Source organism: Carassius gibelio, chromosome A19 (genome assembly GCF_023724105.1).
Source record: "Carassius gibelio isolate Cgi1373 ecotype wild population from Czech Republic chromosome A19, carGib1.2-hapl.c, whole genome shotgun sequence".
Classification (NCBI taxonomy): Eukaryota; Metazoa; Chordata; class Actinopteri; order Cypriniformes; family Cyprinidae; genus Carassius; species Carassius gibelio.
The window spans coordinates 13,634,008-13,648,788 of NC_068389.1; the positions used below are offsets into that span (position 1 = coordinate 13,634,008).

At 35.0% G+C, this 14,781-nt stretch overlaps 1 protein-coding gene across 1 annotated transcript; it reads right to left on the bottom strand.

Annotated features, from left to right (window-relative positions):
• Nucleotides 1–8,780: 8,780 nt before the first annotated feature.
• Nucleotides 8,781–12,909, bottom strand: LOC127935021 (src-like-adapter). The gene is made up of 8 exons (XM_052532605.1): nucleotides 12,613–12,909; nucleotides 11,857–11,956; nucleotides 11,658–11,751; nucleotides 11,382–11,468; nucleotides 10,450–10,553; nucleotides 10,187–10,318; nucleotides 9,964–10,093; nucleotides 8,781–9,853 (listed from the first exon to the last, which is right to left on the bottom strand). The coding sequence occupies exons 2-8, from the start codon at nucleotides 11,921–11,923 to the stop codon at nucleotides 9,649–9,651; spliced, it is 819 nt and encodes a 272-aa protein (XP_052388565.1). The 5' UTR covers nucleotides 11,924–11,956; nucleotides 12,613–12,909; the 3' UTR covers nucleotides 8,781–9,648.
• Nucleotides 12,910–14,781: the final 1,872 nt, after the last annotated feature.

Below are 14,781 nucleotides of genomic sequence, written 5' to 3' on the forward strand. Positions count from 1 at the left end.
ATGCCCTGAATGTCTAAGCCTGTGATTTTCTCAGTCTCTTTAGAATGAAATGAGGCGATTCAGTGTTGCTCAACTGTTTGCAGTGAGCTGTGAACTTCTGCCAGCTTCTCGAAGGTTATGCTTGGGATGGGCATATTGTTTGAACCGGGACAGTCTGTTCACAAAAGTTGTGATATCAATAGTGGTGTTCAGATGGTTAGAAAGTTATTCCCCTGAGATTCCATCAATTGAATTAGCCCTGACCTACTTCTCAGGAGATTTCCAGCAAAGTACTTCGGGTATTTGAAAGGTTATTTAAAGGGAATAGATCACCCAAACTCAAGAATCCTGTCATTATGACATTCTTATGTGAAACACAAAAGAAGGTATTTTGAAGTATGTTTAGACTGTTTTCAAGATACCTTCTTTTGAGCTCTATTTTTAAATAATATATGCCTCTAACCATGAATGTTCCTGAAATGTGTGAACTGAGCTGTTTGTGTAATGTTCTTGAAGACGTAACCAGCTTTGTTTAAGTGTACGGCAGTAATTCAAGCTACCAGGGATGTGTGTTTCCTCTGAGTCATGAGTATCAGGTGACATGAGAACATTTCCTCAAACCAGAACAGAAGCAGTGACCAAAAACTCAACTACTGAACCACACAGGGACTGTGGGCCTCAAATGTGGTTAGTTGTTATCCAGTAAAATACAGAGGTTTACCGCTTTGCACACTCTTAGCAAGAAACCACGTCAAATGTTTTCGTCAGTGGTACTCACAGCGTATGACTTTATTTCTTCTGCAGAACATAAAAGAAGATTTTTGAAGGACATATGTAGCCAAACAGTTTCTGTTCCCATTCTGCTTTATGGACAAAGGGAAGCAAAATTACTCAGTTACCAAGATTCTTCACAATATCTTCTTTTATGTATGGCAGACAAAAGAAAATAACACAGTTTTGGAACAACACGATTGTGAGTAAATGATGACAGAATTTAAATTTTTAGGTGGACTATGCCTTTAAAGTCACATTTAGGCAGCCAAAATGTGATCTGATCATGCTTTCTTCAGAATTTTGCACATTACTGACATTGTGTTACAGTAACACATTATTCTGGCAGTTTGTCTTTAAGAAAAGAGTCTACATTATTCATCCATGCATGTTTATGTCATCCATGGCCATTGTGGTCATGGTCAAGGGGAGACAACTTTACCTATATTGGACCTTTAATGTCTTAAAAGTTTAATTTCTTTCTTTTTTTTTCAATGTTAACTTTTTTTTCCCCAAACACATTTTAATATTCAGAGACTGGTCCTGTGGCACAAGACTTCCTTGACCAACCAATGGCAGATTAAGGGAGTGTTTGAGAAAACAGTCCCCTTTTTGCTATTTTGTTTTGGCGATGTTAGTAGCACAGAATTCTAAACACAGATTCTATATGCATTTAAATCAAAATGTAACAGAACTTCTGTTCCGCATTGTGACTTCCTTTCCAAAACAGAAAGAAAATAGGGTGGGACTTTTACCATTGGTTGTTGATTGATTGGAGGCAGATCTAAATGCAAGTTTGCAGTCCATTGCAAGAAAAGGGTGAGGTTTAAGAGGAATAAATTATCTGCTTCACCAAATAGAAGTCAGTCTTTTGAGAAGATCAGATTTGATTTAAACTTTCAAAACAAAAAACATATACCAAGCATTTTTAAAACAGACATGATGAATTTACATTTCATGCAGACTTTAAAATCTATCCCCTCAGCAGAGACCAGACACTTGCTCATGGCTGCAGCTACTTCACTTGAGCATGCATCCTCAGTAGAACAGACTGCTTTTTTCTGCACTTCCTTCACTCTTCTTAGAAATGCTGACAGCATTTTCTCCCTTGTGAGTTCCCTCTGTTGCTGTTGTACAGAATCTAGACATCATAAATGAACAGAATTAAGGACAGAGAAAGGAAAGTGCAAAGTGAGCACATTCATCACCCTGGAAACATGGATCTGCATTCTAGCAGAGCGTCGGATCCAAAGTGAATCTCTAAGCCCTTCTTTAACCCTTAGTCATTACGATACCCATCATTTGTGGGTCATTGCTGGCAGACAATCTGATATTCACAAACTTAAGTGAATCTAAATTACTTTATTCACAAGAGAAAATCCACCCCAGTGAATGCATTGGATACACGTTTTTTGACTAATTTTGGTTAATACAAATGTCTTAAAGTCTTTTCAGTCTGGAGGATGAGCAGATCGCCTCCTCAGCATAAAGCCCTCTGAAACTAGTATGCTCTTGTTTTGTAACACATTTCTAATGAGACATAATCAACAATAAAAAGCCACACTCACAGACCTAAGTCCTTGTACCATCACTCAGACTTTTCATTTTCATACCAAATAATTAATGGAAATCTTCATTTAGCTACATCCAGAATAGAAAATATCATTAGCTCAGGAAACAAAAACAACAGAAGTCAGTGGAAAGGCCACTGTGTGTGTGTGTGTGTGTGCGTGTGTGTGTGTGTGTGTGTGTGTGTGTGTGTGTGTGTGTGTGTGTGCTTCCATGTGTGTATGGAGTTTGACCTCACATACTTGCTCACACATCTATGTGGGCCATAAAGATAATTACACTACTGTCTCTAAAACAGGACACTTAATTTGGTTTTGTTACAAAGGAGGAAAATATATAAGAAAGTGAGGGACACATGACAGATTTATACTTGTGATAGGTTTCTGATGCAGGATAATAATTTTAAGTCCAGAATATTGTGGAACACACATTCTATTGTAAAATGCTTCAAACCAGGTTGTAAAAGCTTTGTATTTCAATCATGTCCGGAATAAATATGATGAACTGAAGATAACCTTTTGAACCCCAGAGGCTGAATTTATGTTGTTTGAATTAAGTCATTTATAATATTGTTCATATTATATTAAATTCTTTTAAAGAAAATATTTATTTATTTATTATTTATTAATTATTTATACCCTTAGATATTAGGTCTCTACCCTTTTTGCCTTAGAAGATTTTTGAAGGTCCTTTATCTGTTGCCAGTTTACGTCTTCAGTTTTAATCATCTATAAATCTCATTTTCTCACAGGGATTATACGATTGTTCTTCATAATCCTTATAGAATGAAAAAAATTCTATGGCAATTTCTCTTTTCTGAATCTAAGAAATGTTTGTAACACAAAGCGGAGAGAGGTTTTCACTTAGAGTCAGAGCACTAATAATTCAGTCATTGCCTGGCCTGTTGCCATTCATCATCTGTCTCAAAGGTTTAGAAGCAACCATAGATTATTGTTCATGATCTTCTCAAACAGTCAGCGGGAAATCATTTCTGACAAAACTGTCACAGAGCCTTTGCAATCAATGCCTGGCAGCCCTTTTTGGATTGGCCCGTGTCTGACAGCCGAGCTGAGTTCAGACGAGAAGTGATGGTGCTTTACATCTGGTCAATAAATGAATCTATGAAGTGCAACCAAACTAATTATTTACGCATAAGGCAGTTTATAAGGTTCTGCATAAACAGGGTAATTTATTTTTTAGCTCCTTGTAAAATGTAAAGTAATGTTCCTTTGTAAAACAGGATGTGACAGGTTTATTGCTCAACTGTATCTTCATAATAACCAGAGGGCTCAGTGATAATCTTTCCCTTTCAAGTGTTTAAAGCACATCTGAACCAAAGAGAATTTCAAGACAGATGCAAGCATAAGATGAAGGTTTCAAATCAGAACAGGCTTTGAAAGATACAGTACTTTGTAGTACTGTATATGTTTTATTGTTTATAAAGACATTTCTATACTTCAGGGTCTTTGATAAAATGACAGAATGTTACACCAGGTTGTGAAAACACATGCATCACAACAAATGCCCCGCCAGGCTACATAACGCTCTCATGTTGTCATGTGATTGTCTATCTAATAGCCCTTTTTTTACATTTGCATTTCTGCATTATATGTTTGTAGACTGAATTGAGAATCACTGGTCACTGCTTAGTTAATTATATATCTAGCTCTATCTGCTGGTGATGCTGTGCTATGACTGTAAAAGTCTCTGCAACTGACATTGTTGTACTTAAAGGAATACTTAACCCAGAAATGATAATTAGCTGAAAATCTACTTACCCTCAGGCCATCCATGATGTGGATGAGTTTGTTTCTTCATCAGAACAAGATTTTTAACATTACATCACTTGGCTCACCAGTGGACCCGGTGCAGTGAATGGGTGCCATCAGAATGCGAGTCTAAACAATTCATAAAAACATCACAATAATCCATAAGTAATCAAGGCTCCTGTGTGCTGTGTGTTTGTACTAAACAAATCTATAAATAAGAAGTTTTCAACTTTTGCTTCCATCTAAAAATCTAAAATGCTTAACTTCTGTTCCATTCGATGTTGATTCATTTTATAAGTGTAAAATTAGAAAAATGAACAGAATATGGAGTTACTGTGCATTTTGTAAGAAAATAATTTAATAATAATTTAATAATTATTTTAATAATTAAAAATAAATAATACATTGATTTCAATAAAAAATACACCCACATTTGAGTATTGTGATGTCACACTATTTTTCTTTCAGACTATAATGTGCTGTATTTGCTAAAGAGCCACATGATGTCACTGTTTCCCAGTTCTGAGTCACAGTTAGAAATCATATTTATATACATTGAGAAACCGGCAAAAAAAGCGGGTTTTAAAAGTTTAAGTTTTTTTTTTTTTTTTTTCATTAAAATGCATTATATCAACAAGGAATATGGCCATATCATAGGAATTAATTAAAGTCTAATTTCAGGTAAAACGTGATATCCAAAGAAGGAAACATTGCTTTTTGTATGATATTGTACCAACGCCACTAGATGTCGGTATACGTTTGAGGATATCAAACATACCGATCAACGACACGATATAAAGCCATAATTACTGAGTGCACATTTAAATAGTTTACAATCTTGTATATGTATTCATCTTTATAATGTTTTCCTCAATAACCTTCTGTGCACATAATGACTAACGACATTAAAGTGGACTTATAGTTTTGGATATCCATAACTGTGTTTTAGCAGCAAGTGCAGACACAGATGCTGCTGTGTTAATGTCTTGCTGCAATTAACTTCCTTAATAATCCGTTTTCCTGAAAACAAGCATCATTTATTTTCTATACTGATGTATTCAATCTAGTAGCTAAATGCGTCATTACAGGTTATGCAACTGCTTTGATTTAGTCTTTTCTCCTGTTTAGTGAAGACTAATGTTGAATCATCCTAACTAATATTGTCTTAATGATCGGTTTTCATTTTTATTGTATGTAAATCCAATGTTTTTGCAAACAGGATTCTGGCATTGTGATAGATTAGCAGATCTCAGAGGCAAATGGCTGTTTGTGGAAAGCATCGGCGAGGGAAAATATTTCAGAATCCATTTATCTAGTGTAAAAACAGAGCCAGTCCAAAGTCTTGTCTGAATGCTTCCGGTTATGTGACAGTATTGCCAATTGGAAAATATGGGATATGAAGGTTTATGTGGAAACTTGTCTCTGATACTTCCAGAGTAACTTCCAAAGTAACATTTGAATGGCTTACAGCCTTACAGTTATTTCACGACAGCATTTGCATTCTCTGAAGATGAAAAGAATTTCTTATTTTTTCATTTCAATTGAGGAATTTACTGAAATGGTAATGTCAACCTCTGTGGAGGTAAATCAACCCCTCTTATCACAGCAGGCCATTGATTATTTACAATCTGCATTTTACAGACTTAGACGCATTAAAATGAATTATGGCACATCTGTTAGTTTCAAAAATACTAGCCAATTGCCAAAATACCAAAATCATAGACCGTAATGCCAACAGCAGCAAACACAGTGTTTAGACGTTAATGCAAAAAAAAAAGTGTAATTTATACCAAACAACCTACAGCCTAGACTACACACACAGGAAGTGAACACCACAGTCCATCTAACCTCGCTTCTATAAAAACATGCGCAGCAAAAGCACTTCTACTTCACAGAAACATAATTCACATTTACACAAATAATGACATATTCAGGCCCTGAAGTTTCAGATGCAACCAAGTTTCGTTGTTTCAAATGTCATTGTATATGTCAAGACAAGTTGATCTTCTCTGTTATATCACATTATTATTATTCACTATAATAAAAGACATGGTATATAGTAAATTAAGCATATTACCTATTTCTCAAATCTATAATGAAAAACCCAGTGCCAAAATCATATTTAGATTAAATTTGTTACATCAAGTATTATTACAATTTCCAAAAGCCCTCATCAAAATCATCATTTCCAATCACTTGAGACGTAACCTAAAGTTTGAGTTCCTGTCGAGACAGAAACACTTTTGATAAATTGAACAGAATGACACAGGCCAATTTTCAGATGATGAAGAGAGAACAGATTGTTGGCCCAGAGAGAGTCCCACCTGTCGGCCATAAACTACTGACTAAACCCTGCATCACTCGCCGTGGCTGCAGTCACAGCCTCTGTTTGCAAACTTCTTATGCTTAGTAAAATTACTGCCTTAAAGCAACATGTCACCCAAAAATGGCAATTCTGCCCAAAATTCTGGTCATTATTTATTCATCACAGACAAAATAACAGCATATCAGTTTGTCAAGACATGAGGGGGAGTAAGTAGCAAAAGAAAAGAAATGTATTTTTTTAAATGTGCAATCACTATTTAAACTTCCTTTTCTAATTTCTAATTTTAAAATATCTCTGAGTGGGTGCGGCAGTATAAATTTATAATTTGTTATATAGAGGATCTTCCTAATACTGAGAATGTTCCTCCATTTTGCAAATGAGTCAAGCTTATTTTTTGATGCGTAAGATATAGATGCAGACGGACAGGAAGGATCTAAATACTCTGTATTTGTAAGCATATTCAATCAGTTTTGCAAATGATACAATAAGTGCGTGAAGTACAGCAATGAACCCCCGTTTTCAGACATATGACTGAATTATTTATGATTTTGTCAGAGCACATCTGGAACACATCTGTTCCTCAAACGGGAGGAAAAGTGTTTAAATGTGGCTTTCCAGTGAATGCTCCTAAGTACATGCTTTCTTTCCCCTGAACGGGAAGAGTCATAAATCTCACACATATGACTGACAGAATATTTCATCTTCTAATTTTAAGATTGCTCTGACTGAACCCTTGAAAGACACAAATGCTTGCAGACATTGATTCAAAATATAAACGTATCTCTTTATTCATGCCAGGAAAAGGGGTTAAAATGGCCCTGGTACACTTCTCTTCTTTTTTTCAATATGAATTGTGCTGAAAATATCAACAGCAATATTTTTGTAATGTTCAACAGTCTTAAAGTTTACTGCCTCACATTAATGCAACCTGGAAGCAATTGAGTATAAATGAAATGTCAGGACATGCCACAGTTGAGATTAATTGGAAAACTATATGGAAGCACTATGTCTTTACTGATTACATAGAAAAAACTTTTACCAATATTTGTTTCTTCTAAGTTCTGAACAGGCAGTAGTTCTTATGGTTTTTGTGATTTGATTGTTACTCACAGACATGAGATGTGACTTATCTGCTAAGATACTTTTTAAATAGAATTGCTATAAATTGAACGACCCGTAAATATTACCATTGTTCTGCATGACTTGATCTCCTTTCCACCCTTGGCATGGTATAAGTTCAACTGATGTTATATGCATACGTTATAGTTTGGTGCTGGCAATGATTTGAGACGATCAGTTGGGATTATTTTTATTTTTTTTACTTCAGACCAACCATGTGTGCACTTCCAAATGTGTGCTCCAGATGCTTTTATAAAACCTATGTGTTGCAAAACACAGAAAATATTTACTCTCACTTCAGCCAATCGAGTACAATCTGATAAAACAGTAAGCGGGAGGCTATTTTTAGACGCACGTTGCATTCTTCAACGATAACTAACCACATGAGTTGTACATGTGATCTTTTCATAAAACAATCTGAGCTTTACATCACAAGGGTATAGTGATGTTTTTTGTTTTTTTTGTAGAAGGTTGAGTCTGTTTATTTTGGGGGAAAGTAAGCAAAACCACTTGTTTGTATGCTGGAATTATCCAGATTCAGATGCATGAACGTGAAATGCTCATTTAGATAATCACAGGCTGTCAGTGTGAATCAAACCATCTTCTCCTTCAGCCAACTGACTGAAACATCCTGTGAATGCTGAGAATGAACACAGAACATTATAGTTTGAACTGTTTTTGCACACACTTCTACAGATTCATTATTTACAAAAAAAAATACAATAGTTAATATTTTATCGTTATTAATTATGTTTAATCTAAGGAAACTGTACTATTTGTGTAAAGTATTTCTGAAAAAATGGTACATCTTTTGTATTGTCTAATATGAATATTTAATGTTAATGCATTTTGTGTGAATTCGGAAATGACTATTACATTTAAAGCAACAATAAACAGTGCCATTAGATGATGAACGGTTAGTATAATTATAAGTCTTTCATCTTATGTCTTTGTTTCAGATCTCTTTATGGACTGCTTATGTTGCATGAGCTAAATATTTGAATAAATGTCTCTAATTAATACTCCATATGATTACCATTAAGATTTCACTGCCTAATGCACTGTATGAACACAAGAATGATACTGAGAGCTTGTTTGTGTGGCTGTTTTGATACAGAGGCTCAACAAGTATCTGCTCTGCGGTTTAGATGAAGAATATTAAACAGGTATTAAAATGTTACAATTTCCAAAATGTTTCATGGCCAGTAGAGCAATAAACAAAATAATACACTGAAAAAAGGAAGGTCTCCCACCTCTCATTTCTTTAATTAAACATGCTTCCAACTAGTCTGAAGAAAGATAGCAGTGGCTCGTCGATAAAGACATATGTACATTAAATTACAAGTGTTTACAAGTTTTCACACACCCAAAAATAAAAAAAAGCAATAAAACTTGTTCCTATAACATGCTATTACTGCATTATTTATTAACTGGCTCAGTGTTCATAAGGAAGAAACTACATGATTCACAGTGAAGTTAAAAAAATGCACATATCCTCAAAAAGTCACTGTAGGTGCTCGACTATATAAAGTAAACCAAGAAAAAAGAAGGGAGTCAACATTCTTCTTTAATTGTGAAACATACTGAAATCGCAATAGGGTGAATCTCACATAAGCACATAAGGAATAGGTCTGGGTCATATTTCACCCTAAAATTAAAATTAATAAATATTTAATAACATAAAACAATACATTACTAAGAATCTAATCACTAAATGTTCAAAAGTAAAACATCCAAACACATAACAGTAGCCTACATGTGAACAACTGTCATATATAAAAATAATGGGTACTTTGTTTCTATTTGATTTTAGGGTGAAATTTATGAAAGCCTGTTTCATCACAGAACCTAAAGGCAACAGTCTTTTTATTTCTACCATAATTGCGAAATGTAAACTCAGAAGTGCAAGGAAAAAATATATATGTTTATGTCTCACAATTTAACGAGTCTTAGTTAAAAAGTCGCACTTATGTTTCAAAAAATGTTTTTCCATGGCAGAAACGGCTTCCATAGAAAAGTGACCTGGACACGTATGCAAAAGATTATCTTGACCCAGTGCAAAAATATTACAGTCCATAGCAATGTGTCAGTAGATTAAATGTCTATGGTCATACACTAATAGTCTTCATCTTCAGTTATATTACTGTGGTCAGTCATCACGTAGACAGACTTCCCCTTCTTCTTGCGGCCTTTGCTGTTCTCTAGCTCAGGTGCTGATGCTAAAGACAGATAGGCAGCTATGCTGCTCCTCACACCGTAGCTCATCATGTTATCTTTGCTGTCCATGTTATCCAGCTCGCTTGGGCTCATCAGCTGTGACCTATTCATGTGGAGACATACCAGTCATTCACAGCTCACTCTATACTGCTCGACACAAGCTCAGCAAGTGGAGGAAATGCTTAGAAGGATCTAAAAAAAACAGATACGTACTTATTCACTTTCTTCCAATCCAAGTTACGGCGCATTACAACAGGTGGCCTTTCCAGGGTTGTGCTCGGCACAGGGTTGGACAGAGCCAGACACGGAGTGCTGAGAGCACAACATATACCATCTGATGAGTCTGAGGGAAAACCAAAACACATTCGCTTTAATGTATAACATGCTCATTTTACATTACAAGCGGACTATGAGAGTTTTGTCTTTCAGTTCTCACCAGAGTAGTGATTGACCATGTCCTCCAGACACTGAAAGGTAAGCCGTGGGGAGATGTAGTACCAGCTATTAGTCAGACGGAATATTTTATAGTGCTTTATGGTCCTGTGTCTCACAGAGAGAGAATATACACCTGCAGGGAACAGCAGCTATGATTGCAATGCCATTTACACTTGCACTGACACTGGAGTTGCTGAAATATGTGTCGATGGAAGCCTTTCTTTGGTTAGTATGCAACAGTAAATGACAGTTCCAGGTAATTACCTCTCTCTTGTGGACTTTCTCTTATAAGGAATGATCCAAAACCATTACCAGGCAGTAACAAAAGCTCTTCTGCCTTTTGTCTGCTAATTCCCTCAAACAGCCATCTTCAAAAAACAAAACAAAACATGTCAAAGAGGAAATTATGTTAGCAACTGAAAACAATGACTTCACAAATTATTCTATCTTTTTTTTTTTCACAATGAAGATTTTATTTAAATAACAATGTTCTTCATAAATAAATATAAACCGGTGTAACTTGTTTAATGTTTTTATTTTTTTGTACAAAGATAAGTGATACGGTCTACGTATAGCGTGTAATAAAGGTCTGGTTCAGTAAGACTTTAATTTTGTTTTGCTTTGTTTTAGTATTTAGCATGACGCATTAAGCAAAGTTGACAGTAAAGACATTAATGCTTTAATAAAACAATTTATTTTTCATGTAAATGCTATAACTAAAAGCTCTTTTTAAAACTTTTCTGTTAATCAAAGTATTTTAAAATTGAACATTTTCCACAAAAAGCAACTGTGCTCAACAATGGTAATGATAAAAAAATATTTATTAAGCAGATGATCATATTAGAATGATTTCTGAAGGACCGTGCTACAATGAAGATACATTTAATTTATTTATTTTATATAAAAATGTATACTAAATTGTAATAATAGTCACTACATTACTGATTTACTATAATTGTATAGTTTTTTATAGTCTTGTTATGCATTTACCGACCCCAAAATTTTGAGCGGTTATTGTAAATCACAATGGCTTTAATATTCTGTACGAGAATACAGAAAATTATCTCTTGCGTCATTCATAATCCAGTACTGTTGTGTCCAGATATTATTCTGCATTTAGGTATATATTTCTGAGATCATCACACAACATACATCAATAGGGATTATATTAAGACAGATAACAAGTCTACAAATACCCGTGATAAACCTTTGCCACATAATTACTCGGAATGTAATTCTCAGTTCCTTGTTGAAGAGAACGTACTTTCCACCAGCAACCCTCTCTGTAAAGCATTGATGAGTAAATAAAAAGACATTTAATAGGTTGCAGGTGTATATATGTACAGTTTATTAATATAAATTAAAATGAAAATCAAATAAGCATTTCACTAGCTGCTGATGCATTATATATTAGCAGGCATTTATTGTTAACTAGCATTGAGCACATTGTGTTTCACTGAAAGAACACTTACTCAGAAAGACCTTTGAGTTTTTCCCCGATCTTAAAGATCGGTTGACTAATGTCTCGACATGGATAATCAGAGAGCACCACAAGACTGTCACAGTCTGTAAATGTAGATTAACAAACTGTATAAGTAATGTCAAAGACCCACATTAATACATATTTAGGCAATAGATTTCCCATAAAGCAGCTGAGGAACCATAGCTTACCTTTAAACATGCTATCAGAGTTGTTTGGCTCTGGGTCTGTCTTTTCCTGCGTCATTACATTCCCCATGATGGCCGTTTAGAGGCCGCAGCTCTACAGATGCTGGAATTTTAAATGCACATTTCAGTTCATGCAAGAGAGATCATGAGTTTGCATCTGATAGTCCAACAGATAATGTGACATTTGGTCTAATTTTGCAACTTCCTCTCAGCTAATGGGTTATGTCTACCAAAAAAATAAAACAGGGAAGCTGCTGGAGAGCCCAAGTCTAACACAATTTCTCACTAAACTCCATCCTGACAATGTTAATATTTAATTTGCATTTCTACAGATTTTGATTTACCTTTAACACTTTTTTCATCTTTTTAATGGCGATTTGTTTGTTTGTCAATTCATATTATTTAAGTCATTAAAAACACATGGAAAAATGTATTTAACTGAGTCATAATTCTCTTCACGTCCTTTTGCATCACAGGCCTTTAACCAACCTCGCCATGAAGTCTACAATTGGACAGAAATGCATAGAAGAGGGATGTGCAAATTTTTTTAATGCACATAAATTTGTCATTTAATAATTTTTAAGCATGATAAATCAAACCATGGACATGGAGGTTATTGAAAACATAACATGCAAACAGCATCCCAACACTTGACACTTTTTCCCCCCGCAGTGAAACACCATATAAATGTCAAACCTCCATTTTTATTTCCCCCTCCACACCAACAGAAATATGCTAGGCACATAAACGTTTTCTTACCTTTCACTTGAAGCAGCTAAATATCCATGTTTCCTTCAGACGGCAAAGCTTCAGTTCTTGCTAGCTGCTCCTAATAAAGTTGAAGCAGGTGGTTCAGAGTTAAGAAATACTGCTCTGGTCTCAGACCGACGTCCAGCAGTAAGAGCAGTTGTGTTGTGAGTGGCCTGCACTGCACTGCAGACTTAACTAAACTGAGCGATGGTCTACTGAAAACAGCACACAGCCACATACTTCCTCTAGTAAAATAAGGAAGAGATCCCTAACCTGGTCTTCCTTCATCCCCTCAATGTGCAACAACAGAAATGATTAGAAATTCTTAATGCAAATAAAAATACAGTATAGCAAATTATTTTTGAATGCAAATAAGTACAGTTTGCAATGTTTACGCGGAGGTTTACGTTTTAGATATGAGTTTTCAATGCTTTCAGTATCATAGAGTGCTCATAGTTGTGCAACTTCCTGTGTATGGCATTAGTGGGTGAATGTCTGTGTGTGAGAGCGTCTACATGTGTAAGCTTCTATCTCAGCAGCATAATGCCTACCAGACATTAAATGTAGTGCTAAACATTAGCCTTTTGGCATTAGCCTTAGTGTTTTTATTATCTTTATTTTATGAGTTTGTATATGACACTGCAGATCCACCTTTAGGATAAACTAAAAAAGGTAGCTACACAACTGATAATTTAGCATTTATTCTCCAAATGAGATGCTATTTTTGTAAAATTTCAGACATCAACTGGACAAAATAATATGTGTCTGTTTATGCATGAGTGGTTATGCATGCTACTTATACATGTGAAAAATAACATAACCATCTTAATGTGCTAGTGGGGGACCAAACATTATGCCTCTGGAGACCTATAATAGTTTTACAGCTGATGCAACTGCAAAATGCTTAAAAATGGCCATTTATTTTATTACATTGTAATCACCACCATATCAACCAGTTGTATTCTTTTCATTGTGAAACTAAAAGATACGTGACAGATGACTCAAGAGTATTTCTGCTTTCTAAATGTCCCTTTTTGTGCAATGCTAAATGAATATTCAACTGACTGCTGGCTCTGTCTAAGTACCTCTTTTTTTTCTGGTACGGCGACTAAAATTCCTCTTGTGTGTATAGTTTCATAACTTTGTTATTAGCAGAAACACATTAAATAAATTAAGTTAAATATGTTAGCTTTTACTGCTTTAAATTCACTTTTCAACAGTTTTTCTGCTTTAAGAAGTGGATCTATAATGATAAACACTTGAATTTGTTGTCAGTCTAGCTGCCATGACATTCCAGTCACCCTGTTTCCTGTGCATTTTCACAGTATTAGACAGGTCACATCATGTTCATCAAATTTTATTTGTGAATAGATATGATACATTAAGTATATGCTTGACTGATGTCTTTATAAACAGGATGCACCAGTAAAAGTATAGATGAATTATCATAGTATGTTACCAAAAACATATTTCAGTGACAGTAAAAGTATTCACATTCAATTGTGCTTGTTAAAACGACTTGAAAAAAAAAAAAAACATTATAAACCCCCCCCCCCCCCCCCCCCCCATTTCAGCTGATTGTGCTTTTTTGTGGAAAACTGATTTTATGTCCTTGGAGATGATTAGATTAAAGCTCAGCTGTGTCTATCTTTTCTAATTCTGTCATAGAGAATCATAATTGGATTAAACAGAAACAGAGGAGGATTACAAAATTCAGCTCAACCATCACGTGGAGACAACGCTTAAACTCATCATTAATTCACACTATTTGCGTCATTACTTTATTCTTTATGCTCAACATGATAATTAAACCCTAAATGATCATGTCGTATAAAAAGCATTTCCAAAAGTTTGGCTGCGGCTTACATGTTAATGTCTTTTTCCACTGAAAAATATGTGCACTTTTTTCCTTTGACAGGGAATTGGAATCAAAAATGTACTGAGTGATCCCAGTCTGGGAAAGCCATCAGTGCTGTTCTACTTCTCACCCATTCTCAAATTGATATTTTTTTTTTTTCAAACGCTACGAACCAGCTGATGCCAATACCACAAATATGACTCTATTTAATTACATGTAATATTTTTTTTCTGTGAGATCACAATCGTTTTCAATTAAACTCAACAAAACCTCTGCTGACTAAGTAGCATGTGGAATTCACTTCAAACCTATGGTGACTA

Coding starts and splice junctions, on each gene's coding strand:
- LOC127935021 (XM_052532605.1), bottom strand. CDS start 11,923: ATGGGGAATGTAATGACGCAGGAAAAGACAGACCCAGAGCCAAACAAC. Junction 11,469..11,657: donor AAACTCAAAGGTCTTTCTGA/GTAAGTGTTCTT, acceptor AATGCTTTACAG/AGAGGGTTGCTGGTGGAAAG. Junction 10,319..10,449: donor AGAAAGTCCACAAGAGAGAG/GTAATTACCTGG, acceptor TGTTCCCTGCAG/GTGTATATTCTCTCTCTGTG.